We start from the raw sequence: 20,282 nt of genomic DNA on the forward strand, positions 1-20,282 counted from the left end.
GATGGAGCATCAGAATACTGATGGGGTCATTCCTTTGCTCTCTCCTCCTGTCAGCAGGGCCGCTGATAGGGGGGGGGGACCACCAGCCCTCTTGTAGGGGGCCCGAGCACACAGGGGGGCCCACACAGAGAGGGGGATTAGTGATGGACAACAATTACAGAAATCTTCATCCAGCACCTGAATCTGATCTGTCCCTCTCCCTGCTATCAGCTTTTATCTGTTGAGAAAGAGACAGTCGTCCCTCACTAATCCCCCTCCCTTGTGTGGGCCCCCTCCCAGCACTGGCTCTAATGTTATCTCTGCTCAGGAGTTTATTTGTAAATTGTAACTTTGTTTCTCTCTCTCTGTCTCTCTGATCACGGAGCTCCAACTGCCCAGCCTGTATTTTTTTCTCATCTCATCTTTTTTATTTAACATAGTTTTTTTTTTAGATTTAGCAGGAATTATGCGAGTTATGTTATATTTGTGTCTGATAATAGTGATTTTGTTGTAATTTTAGCTAAATATATCTTTAATATTTTCTTGAGGGGGCCCTGCCAGGTAGTCTGTACGGGGCCCCGCAATTTCTAACAGCAGCCCTGCCTTTCAGCAATCCCTGTGTATGACTGAAAGTACTGTACAATACCAAAGAGTATGCTTGGCTCCTGTGCTCCCACACAAGGGCCCACCAGCACCTGAACAGAACCAGCTATCACAGGGATCAACCAGAACGGGGTTCCACCAGCACAGGAACCCATTAGCAAAAGGAAAAATTTAACCGGGACATACCAACAAAGGGACCTTTCAGCACAGGGATCAAAAAGCACAGTGACAACCAACATAGGGATTAACCATCATAGGATCACACCAGCACTGGACCCAACCAGCAGAGAGAGAACCTGGACAACAGAAACTAACCAGCACAGGGATCAACCAGAAAACAGCACCCCACCAGCATATCAATCAACCAGAAAAGGATCGCATCATCATCAGAACCCAAGGACCAACAGAACCAGGACCAACCAATAAAGGGATCTTTCAGCACAGGGATTAACATGCACAGGTACCCAAAATCATAGTGATTAACCAGCACAAGGGCCTACCAGCATAGAGATCAAACAGCACAGGGACCTAACAGCACAGTAACCCATTGTACAGGATCCAACCAGCACAGAAACCCATCGGCAAAAGGGCTCATCGGCACACGAACCTTTCAACACAGGGAAGAACCAGAATTGGGACCCAACAGTACAGGGAGCACCTAAAGAGAAACCAGCCAGCACAGGGTGCAGCCAGAACAAGGGCCCACCAGCATGGCGATCAACCAGCAAAGAATCACACCAGCAAAGGAACACAGGGATCAACTAAATCAGGACCAACCAACAAAGGAACCTTTCAGCACAGGTAATAACCAGCACAGGAGTCCATCATGAAATACTATAACAGCATCAATTTGTATTGAGAATAAGGGAACTTTTATTTTAGTTATAAGAACCCCAAGATTTTATTTACAGTGTTTAGGTAATAAAATAAATACTATATGGCATTTTTCCTCCATCCAGTCATCTATTCATCCATCGATCCAGTTCAATCATAAGAAAATCAATGCCCCATGTGAGTCTTAACAAAGCTCTGGCATTTTCTTAATGATCAGACACAATATAAAATATGAAAAAGATTATTATAGTAAGGTGCTTTCCCTGTGTCCTCTTATAAATTAAAATGACCCCCCGGGGGCGGCTCATTGAGTCCATATGAGGTCCATTCATAAATCTCTTCCTGTTACATAGCACAGTCATTGCTTTGGCTTTGTAGAAGGTGGTGCAGCCCCATCCTCATGGTGGGGACATAATGGGATATTGTGGTCAGTGGTCAAACAGCCATTCCTGCTTACATCCTCCGCGGGGAAAGCGGCATTTTTTCAGCTTTGACTCATCCCTGAATTCCCCTGATTTGCAGTAGCACAAGACCCCTGCTATTAACTCTTACAAGGCGTTCTTTGAGGACTAGAAATTTCTGGAAGAGTTCCAGGAGGACAAAGTACGTCCTCCACATCTGACCTGGGGTTACACAGTCTACATTCTTCCTCGTACAGGGCGTACATGACTTTGTAGCAGTTGTCCAGCAGAGCCTTCGGGGTCACTTCTTTCCCCTTGTCGTTTGATTGGTGCAGCCATTTCAAAATATCCTGGATCCGGTCGCTCTCCACCTGTTGCAAGACAGACACAAGGTGGCCTTAGATTTTCACATCTGGATTGTAGGAAAGACTAGGGTCGCCCCATCATCCCTATAAACCAGGACACATATTAATTACACGGGTTCTGAGGCTCATATAATGCAGATAAAGCACTAAGTGAGTTTAATTACCACCTTAACCGCTTGCCGACCGCCGCACGACTATTTACGTCGGCAGTCAGCCCCTCACCGGCAAAGCAACGTAGGGCTGGGTCGCTAGCCTGTGAGGCTCTAGGAAGCGAGCGCGCACCGCCAGAGGCAGGCTCCTGCTCCCGCACGGTCACCGACCCCCCCCGCGCGTGTTTCCGGTGGACCCGATGTCCGCCGGGCACTCACGATCGTTCGTTAGAGCGGGAGAAAGGCAGGCGGCTAATGTAAACACAGCCGCCTGTCAGTCTCCCCTGTGTAAGAATGGAGATCAGACGGTTCTACTATGTAGGACCGTTGATCTCTGTTCTTACACTAGTATCCACAGCCAATCACAGTTAGAAACACACCCCTAGGACACACTTAACCCCTCCCTCTCCAATACAGTTAACTCCTTCACTGCCAGTGCAATTTTTACAGTAACAGTGCATATGTATAGCACTGATTACTGTAGTAATGTCACTGGTAACCCCAAAAGTGTCAAAAATGTCAGTCAAGGGTCCGATTTGTCCGCCGCAATGTCGCAGTCCCGCAAAAAAAAACGCAGATCGCCGCCATTACTCGTTAAAAAAAAAAAAATTACAAAAATCTTTCCCTTTGTTAGTAAACGCGATAACTTTTGCGCAAACCAATCAAAATACGCTTTTTGCGATTTTTTTTTTTACCAAAAATATGTAGCAGAAAACAAATTGGCCGAAAATGTAAAAAAATTTTGATTTTTAAATTTTTTTTGGGAATTTCATATAAAAAAATGTGAAAAAATATTGTTATTTTTGCAAAATTGACACTTTTTTTGTTTATAGCGCATGATCAAAAAATCGCACAGGTGATCAAAAGAAATCTCTGTTTGTGGGGAAAAAAAGGACGTCAAATTCATTTAGGTACAGCGTCGCACGACCGCGCAATTGTTCATTAAATCCACACAGTGCCGAATCGCAAAATAGGCCCTGGTCAGGAAGGGGGTAAAATCTTCCGGGGCTTAAGTGGTTAATCAGCCACAGAACCTGTGTCCTGGATTAATGGAATGAGGTGGCAACCTTAGGAAAGACACATGACATGAGAAGTGACTGCAATCATTCCAGAACAATGCGCTCATTAATTCCCAATGCCCTGAGACAACTAATAGTCCAATTTCCTTTGCAGCAGCTGCTGGGATTGCACTATCATGGACCACATCCCCCTAGTCAGCTCTGACTCTCTGCGCTGTCTAGGTGGGTTTGCTTCACCCAATGGCGGTCATCGAGGATATGACACATCTGTCTGTTATGGGATCACCCGGAATGTTTAACATTTTTTTACATTGTGGGAGTCCAAGATGTATCAGAGATTGTTGGGTGAAAACTGAACAGCTTTAATCATGGAGCATCAATGGGTACTTATGAGATTTAACTCCTTGCTAACCACTACTGAATCCAATGTATTAAAGTATAACTAAAGGCAAATTCTTTTTTCTAGATTTGGACAGAGTAAAGAAGGATTCAAATGCTTGTCAGTTTTTATTGCTGTCTGTGACCCTGTTAGAGAGATTCACCCTCTCTATTTTTCTCGCTTACCATTATCATTGAATGTAAAAGTAGAAAAAAATCCTAAAATTTGGGTTGTCCCAAGAAAAGTAATTGAGGGCAAATGTTCCAATGGAAACACTAGCTCTGATGACCTGGGCGTCCCTTAACCACTTAAGCCCCGGAGGATTTGGCTGCTAAACAAGGGTATTTTGCGATTCGGCACTGCGTGACTTTAACGGACAATTGCGCGGTCGTGCGACGCTGTACCTAAACGAATTTGGCGTCCTTTTTTTCCCACAAAGAGCTTTCTTTTGGCGGTATTTGATCACCTGTGCGATTTTTTGATCACGCGCTATAAACAAAAAAAGAGCGTAAATTTTGCAAAAATAGCAATATTTTTCCCTTTTCTTTATATGAAATTCCCCCAAAAAAAAATGTAAAAATCAAAATTTTTTAATATTTTCGGCCAATTTGTTCTATGCTACCTATGTTTGGTAAAAAAAATCGCAAAAAGCGTATTTTGATTGGTTTGCGCAAAAGTTATTGCGTTTACTAACAAAGGGAAAGATTTTTGTCATTTTTGTTGTTTTTTTTTAACGCGTAATGGCGGCGATCTGCGATTTTTTTTGCGGTACTGCGACATTGCGGCGGAAAGATCGGACCCTTGACTGACATTTTTGACACTTTTGGGGTTACCAGTGACATTTCTACAGTAATCAGTGCTATATATATGCACTGTTACTGTAAAAATACACTGGTAGTGAAGGGGTTAACTTTATTTGAGAGGGAGGGGCTGTGTGTGTCCCTAGGGGCGTGATTCTAACTGTGATTGGCTGTGGCTTCAACTGTATGCAGAGTGATCAATGGATCTACATAGTAGATCCATGTGATCATCTCTCATACAGAGAGGAGAATGACAGGCAGCTTGTTTACACAAGCTGCCTGACTTTCTCCCTCTCCCCCGCCGATCGCAGAGTGGCCGGCGGCGACCGGGTCCGCCGGTCACACGCGCGGGGGGGTCCGTGACCACGCGGGAGCGCGCCTCCGGCGGCGCGCGCTCGCTCCCTAAACCCTCACAGGCGAGCGACGTAGACCTACGTCACTTTGCCTGTGAGGGGCTGACCGCCGCCGTAGATAGTCGTGCGGCGGTCGGCAAGTGGTTAATTTGCAGGGATTTCCTCTCACTTCCTGTTTGGCTATGGGACAGGAAGTGAAGGGAAATCTCCACAACTAGGGTTGCCATCTCATCCCTTTATTTTTTTTATTTAATATTTGTTTATTCAAGAAAAATTGTGATATACAGGAGGAGTACAGAAACAAATAAACAATTTCCATAATGGAAACAATATCAAATAAGTAAGATTTACCCGAAGACCACTGGGGGTGTCAAGAATTCAAACGTGGAAGTATAATCAAGTAAAAAGATCTGGGTCTGGGTTAACAGTATGAAGAATATGATAACGTTAGAGCACAAAATAAAGAAGGATCTATAAAGAAAATAGGGACAGATAAGAAAAGAGAAGATGGGAGAAAGGATAGGTAGAAAAAGAGAGGGAATTTAAGAAGGTGGAAAGGTGGAGGTACTGGAGTTTAGTGGAATGACCTTCTAGAAAGGAATAAACATAAAGATCCAATTATCAGTGACATTGAAAACTTAGGAACAGTGGTAATAGTGTAATAGTGTTAGATTACTGAGCCGGTAGTTGAAATGTATTGAGCATTACTTCCCTGTAACTGTTAGAGTTTTTAAATTCGAACCAGTTGGCCCATATGTTAGCGTGTCTGTCAACATTACCTTTGGATATGTGAGTAAGCTCTTTCAGAAGGCAGACTTCATCTATTTTATGAAGCCATTGCTTTAATATAGGGATCTCAGGATGACCCCACATGACCCGGATGAGAGCTTTCGCCGTGTTTAGTAAATGAGGCGTGAGGGATCACTTATAAAGGCCAACTGGTTCCTGAGTACTATGTAATAAAACCGTCCAAGGGTCTAGAGGGATGGATTAATTAGTTATTTGGTTTATAAGCCGGATAACCTCAAACCAGTAGGGACGGATCAACAGCATTCCCACCATATATGGGAGTGAGATGCAGTGTTCCCACAGTTCCTCCAACACAACGGGGATCTGGAGGAGAACATGTTGTGTAGCTTGAGCGGGGTGTAATGCCATCTGATCAGAAGCTTGTAGTTGGTTTCAGCCATTTTGGATGAAATTGAGGAGGAATGAGCGAGGAGTATAATTTTGCTTATCCGGTAGAAGTGAGTGAAGCTCTGATTGCCATTTATCAATATACTCTGGGTAGGGGGGACCCCCCGAAGTGTGATGAGAGCTTTGTAAAACTGCGTCACGCAGTGAAGTGGAGGGTTCTTGTGTTGGGATATGGGTTCAATTGGGTTCAGGTCCCTTAATGGGTGAGGCAATGAACGAAGGAATTGAAGTAGCTGGTTGTATCTCCATTTGTCCATAAACATAATTGGTTTGGTTCCCACCAGAGATTGAAGGGGTTTGGGAGAATTGGAACGGATAATGTGTTGGAGTAACAGAAGGCCCTTGGGGGGACCAAGATTTGAAGCCTTTGGCCAGAGAGCCAGGCAGGTAGAAGTTGTGGTTCAAGAGAGGCATCAATGGAGAGTCATAAGACCATGAGAATTTTTTATGCAATGAGTCCCAAATATCCAGTGAGGAGATCGTTAAAGGTGAGGTGGACAAAGCAAGAGTTCTTCAACGTGGTATCCTCGGGACAGTAGCATGAGCCACCTCATCCCTTTAATCCAGGACACACATTAATTACACAGGTTCTGTGGATGATTAAGGTGGTAATAAAACTCGCTTAGTGCCTTATGTGCATTACATTAGCCTCAGAACCCATGTAATAAATAGGTGTCCTGGTTTAGAGGTGGCAACCCTAAATGGGACACAGATGGCAAAAATAAAATTTGACAGGGGTCACATTTGAACCTCCCTTGCTCTGTCCAAAATGAGAAAAAAAATGTTGCCAATAGTTCTACTTTAACCACTTGCCGACCAGCCGCCGTCGATATACGGAGGCAGGTCGGCAGGTTCCAGCGAATCCCCGTACCTGTAAAGCGGTTCGCGGGCCCACTCGCTGGCGGGGAATGGGGTCGGTTGCTGTGATTGCCGCCGGGCACCCACGATCGCTCCCCGTGGAGAGAGAAAGGCGGTCTGCTGTTGTAAGCACAGCAGACAGTTCTCTCAGGAATCAATACAGAGCTTCTGTGTTCCTCCTATTCAGGAACACAGATCCCTATGTTGATTTCACAAGCCCCCCCCCACAGTTAGAAAACACCCCCTAGGCTCACATTTAACCCTTTGATCGCCCCTGGCTTAACCCCTTCCCTGCCAGTGTCCTTATTACAGTAACAGTGCATATGTATAGCACTGATTACTGTAGTAATGTCACTGGTCCCCTCAAAAGTGTCAATGTCAGACAATGTCGCAGTCCCGCTAAAAATCGCTGATTGTCGCCATTACTAGTAAAGAATAAATAAATAAATAAAAATGACATAAATCTTTCCCCTAGTTTGTAGACGTGATAACTTTTGCGTAAACCTATGAAAATATGCTTATTGGGATTTTATTTACCAAAAATATGTAGCTGAATACAAATTGGCCTAAAATGATGGAAAAAATAGATTTTTACATTTTCTTTATTGGGAATGTTATATAGCAGAAAGTGAAAAATATTGTTTTTTTGTTTGTTTTTTTTAGAATTGTCTCTTTTTTTTTGGTTTTAAGGGAAAAAAATAAAAATCACACAGGTGATCAAATACCACCAAACGAAAGCTCTATTTGTGGTAAAAAAAAAAAAAGGACTTCAATTTTATTTGGGTACAGCGTCGCACGATTGCGCAATTGCGCAATTGTCCGTTAAAGTAACGCAGTGTCGAATCGCAAAAAAAATGGCCTGGTCATTAGGGGGAAAATCTTATGGTCCAGAAGTGGTTAAAACAAGTCAGATGCCAACAAGGGGTTAAATATCTTGCTGATAAAAAAAAAAAAAAATTTTGATTGACTTTTCTATATGAATTCCATAGAATTGGATACAACTGTGCAAAGCACAAATGCCAACCAATCATATTTATAGTACTTAGTACATAGCTTCCTATGTTTTTTTTTTTATTTTTGTTAAATATGTTGTTTGGTTAATTTTTGTGTCTTCACGAACATATGGGATCTATTTATAAACAAAAAAAAAAATTGTTGTGGGAATAATTTAGCATTTCCCAAATAATCCCCATGATTGTAATATGTGTGAAAGTTCAGCTTTTTTTGTCTCCTTTAGCAGGATAAATGTAATATTCCCAAATATTTGTTTCAAATAGAAAAAAGCCATAAGAAAACTCGACCAGAAGAGAAGTACATTTGACCAGATGAGAAAAGAATATGAGATTCCTGTGCACACCACTGACACTGTAATCAATCAGCTACCGCACAGTGTGAACTGCCCTACAGATGTGATACAATGTTGCAAAGATGGAACTCCATTATTTACCTTAGATGAGCTGTAGACAAAATCTGGCACTCCAGCTGTTGGAAAACTACAAATCCCATCAAGTGTCTGTCCCTTCTCACCGTTGCTTATATGAGGTTTTCAGTGGTAATGTCTTCTAACGGCTTTGTACCTCCTGTTCCCGGCTTCAGGCTAGGGCAGGACTTTGCAGGGTCACAATTTTGCCACTAGCCCTGGGACTTACACCAAAAGAGACCAAATATTTGGGTTAGCTGGACCTGTCTATCCATGGTAATGGTCCCTCCTGATACCTTATGGTCCCTGTTTTCTGTTATTTAGGTTGTAGGCCTTTGCCATGTTATTGTGCTGACCTCCTATAGCCGTGTTGGCTATTGTTTGCTACTGAGGTACCACTGCTCACAGTTATTATGCACTGATTTTTATGTGTATATTTTGCACTACTTTTGTGTGTACTTTGTAAAAATTTTCAATAAAAATCATTGAAAACAAGTGTCTGTCCCTGGGAGTCATGCCTGTGGCTGTAGGAGTCTTGCAATGCCTCATGGGACTTTTAGTTCCACAACAGCTGGAACCAAAAGTCCCAGCCTGCCTGACCATCAGGATTTTTTTTGCCTGCTGTGAGCAGTGGTGACACTGTTCCCTCTCTAGAACGGTTTGGCCACTCTTTTTATGGGGGTTTGTCCCAGCTTGGACCCTCCTTTGGTGTCTGGCCCCGGGTCCACCCTCTACCTTCAGCTCCGGTTTGCAGCCATCCCTATGGATTTTGCTCTATAACATTGGGATCCTGCTACCTACACATTTAGATTATTTTATCTACAATATTGTTCATCAATGATTTTGTCAACATTGATATTTACTCATATACAAAATCAAAATGTAAACTGTCTCCTGAAGAAGTGGGCGTTGCTCCATGAAACGCGTAAAGAACTTGAAAACTTTACATCTTCATGAATGGTGCATTGTTTCATTTTAAATATTCATGATCGCTACTTTTGTGCTTATATGTCTAATATGTGGATATTGATGACATGACTATGAGCTATATCAATGTTACATATTTTTTGTTAGTCTGTTTTAATATGTTGTAATAAGTTTTGTACTTTTTTTATATACGCTGTTGAATTTTTCTCATGCGCCACTCATAAAAGTTATTTTTGGTTGTTTCGACTATAATGGGGACTGTGTTGCTAGGGTAAGGCTGCCTTCCTCTATAGCAGGGATCTCCAAACTACGGCCTTCCAGCCAAACTACGGCCTTCCAGCTGTTGCGGAAGTACACATCCCATGAGGCCTTGTAAAACTCTGACATTCACAGACATGAGTAGGCATGATGGGAATTGTAGTTCCTGAACAACTGGAGGGCCATAGTTTGGAGACCACTGCTCTATATGTATGGCTGCCTGACCCTGCCTTTGGTGATTTATAAAGGGTTCCTGCTCTATCTCTGCAACATTTTATCAATTTGGTGCAGCAGCTTACTCTGCAGTAGCTGATTCATTACGCTTAAACCCAGATCCATAAATATTATAACTTTAAAGCGTTCATTTTGGACCAAGCTGGCCCAACAAACTATTTCATTTATTAACCAATGTGCCTGCTGTCAGGGCTGAATAAACTGTAGGTAGAATCGGCTATCAGTATACAGTGCTGTTGTCAGGAAATCCCTGTGAGACGCCTGGCGCATAGATATGCACATGCGCTGCAAATTTCCAGAAGAATGGGCGCACGCATGCGCGCGAGACTTTGCGAACGCACACGCGCACATGCACAATTGCTCTTGGCACCAGACGGGCTATTTAAAGGGAGCTCATTCCCATTTCCTTTGCTGACTGATCTTCAGCTGTACCCTGTGTCCTGATTGCTCCTGTATGCTTCCCCGTTGCTGACCTGGCGTGTTCTGGACCTGACCTTGGATTCCGCTTATGCCTTTCTGCTACCTTTTACCCGGCTCTGTTCCTGACTTTGGCTCTGCACATGACTTGATACCTTGCTGCCCGCCTGTTAGTGACCCCGGCTATTCCTGAGACTCTGTTCCTGCCTCTGATCCTGGCTCTCAGGGCGACTTAAGTGCTTGCTTCGCTGTCTGCTGCACCAGCTCTGTATACCGCTGTATGTTCCAGCCTCTGGAGTCCTGACAAGCTGCCTACCCAGAACTATATGCATAAGCGGAGTGCTCCTTTAACTTGTCTTCCGAACATAACTGCTATTCCTGCTTCTCTGGTTCCATGGTCTCATTGGAGTCGCATTCCCCACTGCAGGTTCTGCAATCAACACCCACAGGCACTCGTGTCCCTCCTGTTCCTCGCCACCCTCTGTCTCATCCTCAGTGGGGCCAGGGCTGGAGATATAAGAGAGGCCCACCTCGTCAATTCAGTCTCCTATCAGGTACGTGACAGCTATATTCCAGCAGCAGGTACAAAATCGAGCAGAGCTGAGCGTTGCTCAGCCCTTCACAGGAAGCTTTTTTTTTTTTTTTTATCAATCAATAAATACAGGGCTTCCTCTGATTGGCTATTACATCCACTTCAGTTGAAGAATAGAGCTGGCCATTTCTGCGGATCAGTTAAAGTGTGGGGCCACCCTAAAACTAAAACCCCTGCATCTATGGACCTCCACGATCTAACACTAACCTATATAGCCCTGTAAAAAAGAAATCACTATACATACCTTTTTTGAAGCTGATCTGATCCGATCTCCAGGGGCGGAAGCTCTGCAGAGGACATGGCCGACAAGGGCTGTGAAATGAATGGGAAGTGACGTCACCCATAGACTTACTATGGATCTTACGTTGTCGGCTGTGTCCTCTGCACCTGCCACCACAGCAAAGGCGCGGCTGACAGCTCAGCGTGGGATCGGGTCCGATTGACTTAAAAAAAGATAAGTACTGATTTCTTCATTACAGGGCTAGATAGGCTAGTGTTAGATCATGGAGGTCGATAACAATTTTATAGCCTGCACATTCAATTTTTGTTGTCCGAAAATTCAGAATCAACTGTCAAAAGCACCATACTAACGATCCGAAAATCGTCAGATTGTTCATTGGACGAAATTTTACTTCCAATTTTCTTATCTTGTGTATTGGGCCTTAAGACTGACTACTAGAGTTGACCAACACAGCTGACCAATAAAGCTGAACATTTCAGCTGACCAATAGAGTTGATCATTAGAGCGGACCATTAGGCTTCATGTACATTTGGCCTTCATTTTTTGCTGCGGTTTTGCATTTTCCCATGGCCGGCGGTCAATGCTTTCCTATCCTGAACGCGATTCTTCCAGGCTCAGGAGAGGGAGGTTGAACCTCACTTAACCGCAGCAGTTTCGAAACTCTGCTAAAAGCCTATGTATACATGGAAACAGGCTTTTATGGAGTTGAGTTTAGAAGTTTTGGCAAAAAAACACCAAAAGCTCCTAAACTCAAGTTTAGGAGGTGGTAGTGTACATGAAGCCTAAGGGTCCTTTCACACAAGCGTTTCACCGAGTGGACTCTGGTTTGCTCAGCGGGGATCGATCTGCTAATCCCTGCTGAGCAGGCGGATGACAGGTCCGTCTCTGCTCACTGTGCTGAGACGGTGCTGTCAGATCCCCGCTCTCCTCTATTGGAGATCGGATTAAAACGGACCGCCTGTCCGTTTTCATTTGATCCGATCCTCCTGACGGATGGAAAATAGGGTTACCATTTGTCTGGATTTAACGGACAGGATCGGATCAGATAGCAGCGGGTGTCAGCAGACATGTCACCGCTGCCCCATAGGGGTGAATGGAGCACCCGATCAGGTCCGCCTGAAAAACTGACATGCGGACCTGATCAGAAAGCCCGGTTGAAAGGGGCCTAAGTGCCAGGTCACACTCTAGCGATGTCAGACATTGCATGTGATTCGCACAACACTGCTGTGTAAATCACATGCGATGTCTGTGCGATGCAAAATTAGCCATACAGATTGTATGGCTGAATTTGCATCGCATTCAGACCAAACTCATGCAGGACCCTTTTTTCGGTCCGCACCAGAATCGGATTGCATGGGTGTTAACACCTATGGGATCTGATTCCTGTCCGAATTGACAGTTCGCACTGCGATATGCGAACTGATCTGGGGGTGTATTTAACTTTGTATTGATACTCCCAGCAGTTTGCATATGGCAGTGTGATGCGGGAACCCATAGTGGATTTGCATCGCACCAGTGCAGGAACTACTTTTGAGAATCGGTGCGGTGCCGCAAAGACGGACAGTGCTGTTGCGGGCAATAGGCTCCGATTTGGCATGCAATTCGACATGTCAAATCAGCCCCATGTGAACAGGGGCTTAGAACTGATCACTACAAGTGACCATGTTGACCATTAGGCCCCTTTCACACTATCCGTCCGTCGCACGGATTCCGTTTTTCTCAGCGGGGGATCGAGCCGCCGATCCCCCGCTGAGCAGCAGGATGACAGCTGTTCTCCGCGCTGTGTGCGCTGTGTGCTGTCAGTTCCCCATGCATCTCTATGGGGGAAATCGGATGGGAACGGACCGTCGGTCCGTTCTCATCCGATCCCATCCGCTGGACGGATGGAAAATAGGGTTTCCATCCGTCCAGATTTGACGGATCGGATCGGATGCAAGCAGACATGTCTCCGCTGACATCTGATCCCCCATAGAGATGCATGGGGGGACCGTTCAGATCTGCCAAAAAAACGGACAGGCGGATCTGAACGGTCCGCCTGTGTGAAAGGGGCCAAAAAGCTAACTACTAGAGTAGACCATCAGAGCTGACCATTTCAGCTGATCACTAGAGCAAACCATTAGAGCTGACCATTCTTGTATTTTAGGTACATAGTTTCTGGTTGAAGCCAATGTAACAGAGCTCCAATACTCAGCCTAGCTATCTCTGCTGTATAAGCTTCCTTTGCCTGGTACCGGCAGGATCCAAGATCCCTTAGCCCACCCAGTCACTTGTCGAGACATCAGTGTAAAGTGGTAAGAAGCATAAGACTGTTTATTCAAACACAGGCACAAAGAGATATACACTCAGGGCACAATCCCCCCCTCTTTGCATAATGACGCAGGGCGGGGTAAACTACATTCCATAACATGACACACAGGTATATTCAACTTTCCAACAGTAGACGGTCTTTAGGAAGGGCTGCTGGAGAAATCCCCCCTCCCCTCTAGCAGCTAATCCACATACACATATACATCCCATAATAGGTTGATCCCAAGGCAGACGGCAACAATAGAACAATGGGATACAGGCACTTAACAATATCAAACCCCACATATAGTGTCTGTCTTTCATTCCCGGTGACTGCCGTCACAGTCAGATATGCACATTACCTGCTGCTCGTCTTTTTCTCGCAGTAAGGCCTCAAATAACTTCTGCAGTCTGGTGATGTATGGGCGAGTTGGGTGTTGCTGCGGCAGTACCCCCTGTATGGTCTCCAGGATATTCTCATTGACGATCCCCCACAGATAGCGCAATTCCTTCACTGTGATCCCTTCATTGGTCTGCTGCAAACAGATACCTCTAGTTACTGCTAGGAAGACCAAATCTTGACAACATCTGACTGTTGTTTTAAAGTATATCTATAGCCAAAATGTTTTCTTGTAGATAGTGTAGGAATGGGTTGGGACCCCTGTCAGGTTTTTCCTGCCATCTGTGTCCATTCGGGGAAACAGTCCTACACTTCCTGTTTTCTAGACACAAGAGGAAGTGAGAAAAATTCTCCCCAAAGTGAGGGAAATCCCCTCTTAGATAGTTGTCACCAGAACAGGTCTTCCTAATGGAAGATTTCCCCTCTATTCCTGTTCTGATTACAACTGTTATATTTTGGGTTTCCCGTCACTTTCTGTCTCAGTGACACCAGGACAAATAGAGGCTAATTTTCCCCAATGGGGACACAGACAGCAATACCACACAGACAGAGGGGCCTGATTCTACATACTTCATCCATAGAAAAAAAAAAGGTATGGCTTTAGATGTACTTTACAGCTGAAGCCATATCCCCTCTCCTAGGAAGTCTGTAAATACATGCAGACTGCCCAACATATGAAGCTTAGCCTTCATGATTGAAAGAATCGAAATCCAAAAAATGAAAGGGGTGGGCCAGAGACAGTCAGGCTGGGGGAAAAAAGAGCTAGATGATGCTGGGTGTCTTTCAGCCAGGAAATGAGGCGGGGTCTATCTGACCTGTTGTAGCTTCTAATGCACATTGTGAGAAGCTCACAGTGTGCAGTGAAATAAGAGGAAGCCATTTCAGTCCAGGAGAGGAGCCGCTACAACTGTGCAAGGCTGAAGGGAAGGCCGGAGGTCAGATTTAAATAAGTAGAAATGCTATCATCAGATCAGCTTGACAGATTTGTGGCTGTAGGCACCATGGACAGTTTTTATTGCCATCCTTGGCAGCCCTAAGTCATCCCCATTCTCTGAATATTTATTTTACAATTGTTTGTATTTCTTTAAATGGAGTGTGAAATATAAGCTAAGATAAGAGCGTCCCGGGAATCCAATAAAGAATGATCCTGGCAGGAATATCTGGTGTCAGGGAACAGAAACACGGATTCCTTCTGTCCTTCCAGATATGGATTTATAAGGTTATATTACAGTTTATATGGCTATTCTGATTTATATGGTTAGATTACAGTTTAGATGATTACTATGGTTTATAAAGTTATTACGGTTTCAATGGTTATTATTATTTATTTGCCCCTATTACGTTTTATATGAATACTATGATTTATACGATTATATCTGTTTAATGGTTATCATGATTTATAAGGTTATATTACAGTTTATATGACTATTATGATTTATAAGATTATATCTGTTTAAATGGTTATTATGGTTTACATGGTTATCATGGTTTATAAGGTTATATTACAGTTTATATGACTATTATGATTTTATTGGGTATTTAACAGTTTTTTTATGGCTATTCTGATTTATATGGTTAGATTACAGTTTAGATGATTACTATGGTTAATAAAGTTATTACGGTTTTGATGGTTATTATTATTTATATGCCCCTATTATGTTTTATATGAATACTATGCTTTATATGATTATATCTGTTTAAATGGTTATTATGGTTTATATGCTTATCATGGTTTATAAGGTTATATTACAGTTTATATGGCTATTATGATTTATATGGTTATATTACAGTTTAGATTATTACTATGGTTGATTAACCACTTGCCGACCGCCGCAAGTACATATACTGTGGCGGTCAGCCCCGGCCAGGCAAAATGACGTACCGGTACGTCACTAGCCTGTCACCGGCTTGTGAGCCAATAGCGGGCGAGCGCGCGCCCGCTGAGGCGCACGTCCGCCCTGGCTCGTTCCCTAAGAAGTCAGTGCGTGAGACCGGCGGACCCGATGTCCGCCGGTCACTCGCGATCGTTCGCCGGGAAGGGAGAAAGGCAGGCTGCTAATGTAAACAAGCCGCCTGTCTTTCTCCCCTGTGTAAAAATGGAGATCAGACGGTTCTACTATGTAGGACCGTTGATCTCTGTTTTTACAGTAGTAGCCATGTCCCACTACAGTTAGAAACACGCCCCTAGGACACACTTAACCCCTCCTTCCCCAATACAGTTAACCCCTTCCCTGCCAGTGTCATTTTTACAGTAACAGTGCATATGTATAGCACTGATTACTGCAGTAATGTCACTGGTAACCCCAAAAGTGTCAAAAATGTCAGTCAAGGGTCCGATCTGTCCGCCGCAATGTCGCAGTCCCGCAAAAAAAATCGCAGATCGCCGCCATTACTCGTTAAAAAAAAAAAACACCATAAATGACAAAAATCTTTCCCTTTGTTAGTAAATGCGATAACTTTTGCGCAAACCAATCAAAATACGCTTTTTGCGATTTTTTTTACCAAACATATGTAGCATAAAACAAATTGGCCGAAAATGTTAAAAAATTTTGATTTTTACATTTTTTATGGGGAATTTCATATAAAAAAATGTGAAAAATATTGTTATTTTTGCAAAATTTACGCTCTTTTTTTGTTTATAGCGCATGATCAAAAAATCGCACAGGTGATCAAATACCACCAAAAGAGAGCTCTGTTTGTGGGAAAAAAAGGACGTCAAATTCGTTTAGGTACAGCGTCACACGACCGCGCAATTGTCCGTTAAAGTCACGCAGTAAAAAAAATCGCAAAAAAAACCCTGGTCAGGAAGGGGGTAAAATCTTCCGGGGCTTAAGTGGTTAAGGTATTACAGTTAAGATGATTACTATGGCTGATAAAGTTTTTACGGATTTGATAGTTATTATCATTTATATGCCCCTATTACGTTTTATATGAATACTATGGTTTATAAGATTTTATCTGTTTGAATGATTATTAGGGTTTATATGGTTATCATGATTTATAAGGTTATATTATGGTTTATAATGCTATATGGTGGCTCAGGGCTGCTGTTAGAAACCACAGGGCCCCTGTGCAGCCAACCCGACAGGCAAATAAACACAGTTTACTATGCTTCAGTTATAATTGAGCAAAGTGAGTGATCAGTACCGATCACCCATTGTGTTTAATCATTTAGGAAAGGAAGTCTGATAAATATGACATACATACCACATATAACACCACTTGTAGTGGAGCTAGTAGAGCAGAGTGAAGCAGAAAAGAGTGAAGAAGAGCAAAGCAAAGAGGAGCATAACAAAGTGGAGAATAGCAGGGCGGGGTGGAAAGAGCAGGAAGAAGTGGAAGGGTGGAGTAGAGCAGAGTGGAGTAGAGCAGAGTAGAGCAAGGCAGAGTGGAGTGGAGCAGGGTGGAGTAGAGCAGAGTAGAGCAGAGTAGAGCAAGGCAGAGTGGAGTGGAGCAGGGTGGAGTAGAGCAGAGTAGAGCAAGGCAGAGTGGAGTGGAGCAGGGTGGAGTAGAGCAGAGTAGAGCAAGGCAGAGTGGAGTGGAGCAGGGTGGAGAAGAGCAGTGCACAGCAGAGTGGAGAAGAACAGAGTAGAGAAAAGCAGGGATAAGTGGAAAAGGGCAGAATGGAGCAGGGCAGACTAGAGAAGCAGGGTGGAGTGGAGCAGGGTAGAGAATAGCAGTGCAGAGCAGGGTGGACAAGAGAAAAGCGGAGCAGAGCAGAGCAGAGAAAATCAGGGTGCAGAAGAGCAAGGGCAGAGCACAGTAGATCAGCTTCAATTGTAGAAGAGCAGGGAGGAGTGGAGCAGGAGGATGGAGAAGAGCTGAGAAGAGAAGAGTTGGGTAGAATGGAGAAGAGCAGGGCAGAGAGAAGCATGGTGGAAAGAGCAGAGCAACACAGGGTGGAGAAGAGCAAGGGCAGAGCACAGTAGAGCAGAGTCAATTGTAGAAGAGCAGGGAGGAGTAGAGAAAGAGGATGGAGAAGAGCTGAGAAGAGAAAAGTTGGGTGGAATGGAGAAGAGCAGGGCAGAGAGAAGCATGGTGGGAAGAGCAGAGCGAAGCAGAGCAGAGCAAAGCAGGGTGAAGAAAAGCAAGGGCAGAGCAAAGAAGAACAGGGAGGAGCAGAGAAGGAGGATGGAGAAGAGCTGAGAAGAGAAAAGTTGGGTGGAATGGAGAAGAGCAGGGCAGAGAGAAGCATGGTGGAAAGAGCAGAGCGGAGCAGAGGAGAGCAAAGCAGGGTGGAGAAGAGCAAGGGCAGAGAAAAGCAGGGTGGAGAAGAGCAAGGGCAGAGCACAGTAAAGCAGGGTCAATTGTAGAAGAGCAGGGCAGAGCACAGTAGAGCAGGGTCAATTGTAGAAGAGCAGGGAGGAGCAGAGAAGGAGGATGGAGAAGAGCTGAGAAGAGAAGAGTTGTGTGGAATGGAGAAGAGCAGGGCAGAGAGAAGCATGGTGGAAGGAGCAGAGAGGAGTAGAACAGAGCGGGATCAGCATTGCACATAATGACAATTAAAGTTCTGCAGCATGCACAGCACATATCCAAATTTGGTATACCAGCGTGGTGATGTTCTGACATCGGAGAACCTCTTCATACTTTACATACAGCTTGTAGTTGATAGGAAAATATTCCCGCTGCCAGGGAGAAAACATTTGGTTAGTTCCATCTCTCTGTATCTGTTCAGAAAAACTGCTCCATGAAACGCTGGAGCTATATGTCACCATTTAGGTGTAATGCATTACAGTCAAAGTATGTCAATGCACCTGTATATTTATTGCATTATACATTATATAGCCGTGTCAATATACGCAGCGCTTTACAGGATATTGTACATTCACATCAGTCCCTGCTCTCAAAGAGTTTATGATTTAAGGTCCCTAACTCACATTCATACATACACATACATGGGCCAATTTAGACAGGAGCCAATTAACCTACCAGCATGTGTTTGGATTGTGGGAGGAAACCGGAGTACCCAGAGGAAACCCACACAGGCACAGGGAGAACAAGCAAACTCCAGGCAGGTAGTAAAAGAAGAAAAATGGCGGCACTTCCAGCGTGTAAAAATTTGTATCTTTATTGTAAGTCCATTAAAAACAGAGACATGACATGCGCATGCAACCCATGAAAGATCAGCAGATAATTCATTGCAATTATTAAGCACAGGAGTTTGAAATGCGTCTGCTGAACTTTCATGGGTTGCATGGGCATGTCATGTCTCTGTTTTTAACCGCTTGCCGACCGCCGCACGACGATTTACGTCGGCAGTCAGCCCCTCACAGGCAAAGCGACGTAGGACCCCCCCCCGCGCGTGTGACCGGCGGACCCGGTTACTATTGATTTACCGGTTGACCGGTTATTATGATTTATATAGTTATATTACAGTTTAGATGATTACTATGGTTGATTAACCACTTGCCGACCGCCGCAAGTACATATACTGTGGCGGTCAGCCCCGGCCAGGCAAAGTGACGTACTGATACGTCACTAGCCTGTCACCGGCTTGTGAGCCAATAGCGGGCGAGCGCGCGCCCGCTGAGGTGCACATCCGCCCCGGCTCGTTCCCTAAGAAGTCAGTGCGTGTGACCGGTGGACCCGATGTCCGCCGGTCACTTGCGATCGTTCGCCAGGAAGGGAGAAAGGCAGGCGGCTAATGTAAACAAGCCGCCTGTCATTCTCCCCTGTGTAAAAATGGAGATCAGACGGTTCTACTGTGTAGGACCGTTGATCTCTGTTTTTACAGTAGTAGCCATGTCCAATCACAGTTAGAAACACGCCCCTAGGACATACTTAACCCCTCCCTCTCCAATACAGTTAACCCCTTCCCTGCCAGTGTCATTTTTACAGTAACAGTGCATATGTATAGCACTGATTACTGCAGTAATGTCACAGGTAACCCCAAAAGTGTCAAAAATGTCAAAGCAAAAAAAAAAAAATGTCAGTCAAGGGTCCGATCTGTCCGCCGCAATGTTGCAGTCCCGCAAAAAAAAATCGCAGATCGCCACCATTACTCGTTAAAAAAAAAACACCAAAAATGACAAAAATCTTTCCCTTTGTTAGTAAACGCGATAACTTTTGCGCAAACCAATCAAAATACGCTTTTCCTGACAGACTCCATGGCAGCATACGTTCGGGTAGGCTCCGCCTCCTCTCCTACCTCATAGGACCCCACTCCCATAAATCTTTGCTCCCTTTCAGCATCAGTGTTCTTTTTTCGTCCTCCTCATACATATAGTTTTATGTTCCTACTTTCTTCGGTCCTATATGAAAAACGGTGGCAGATTGAGTCATGGAGTCTCCGATAAGCCCTGGCTCTTAGCGGGGTATGGAGGGGGCAATGGAAGAGACCCTTAGCAGGAGCTCTGTGGTCTGGCCGAGAGAGCCTTGCTGCTGCGGGTGGCCCTTTTTTTGCCCGAAGATTTGAGCTGATGCTGCGTCTCCTGGACTCGATTATGCCGTCGGCAGGGTGGTAAGCCCTGATATGGGACCAAGTTTCTTATCCTTTTTATTTATTGTGTCTTTTGTACTGCCAAAATTCATGTCTATGTTTCCTTCCTGTAGTATACAGTAGTGCCATTA

At 44.4% G+C, this 20,282-nt stretch overlaps 1 protein-coding gene across 1 annotated transcript in view; it reads right to left on the bottom strand.

Annotated features, from left to right (window-relative positions):
• Positions 1 to 1,538: 1,538 nt before the first annotated feature.
• IL34 (interleukin 34) overlaps positions 1,539 to 20,282 on the bottom strand; it is a gene marked incomplete at its 5' end in the record, with an annotated part of 30,197 nt that continues 11,453 nt past the window's right edge. Inside the window, 3 exons of the mRNA XM_082271042.1 lie at positions 1,539 to 2,188; positions 13,675 to 13,845; positions 18,260 to 18,337. Coding sequence (XP_082127168.1) covers positions 1,958 to 2,188; positions 13,675 to 13,845; positions 18,260 to 18,337 — 480 coding nt within the window. The 3' untranslated portion in view covers positions 1,539 to 1,957. The remainder of the gene's footprint in view (positions 2,189 to 13,674; positions 13,846 to 18,259; positions 18,338 to 20,282) is intronic.

This window comes from Pelophylax lessonae (genome assembly GCF_965119305.1).
Source record: "Pelophylax lessonae genome assembly, chromosome: 10".
NCBI lineage: Eukaryota > Metazoa > Chordata > Amphibia > Anura > Ranidae > Pelophylax > Pelophylax lessonae.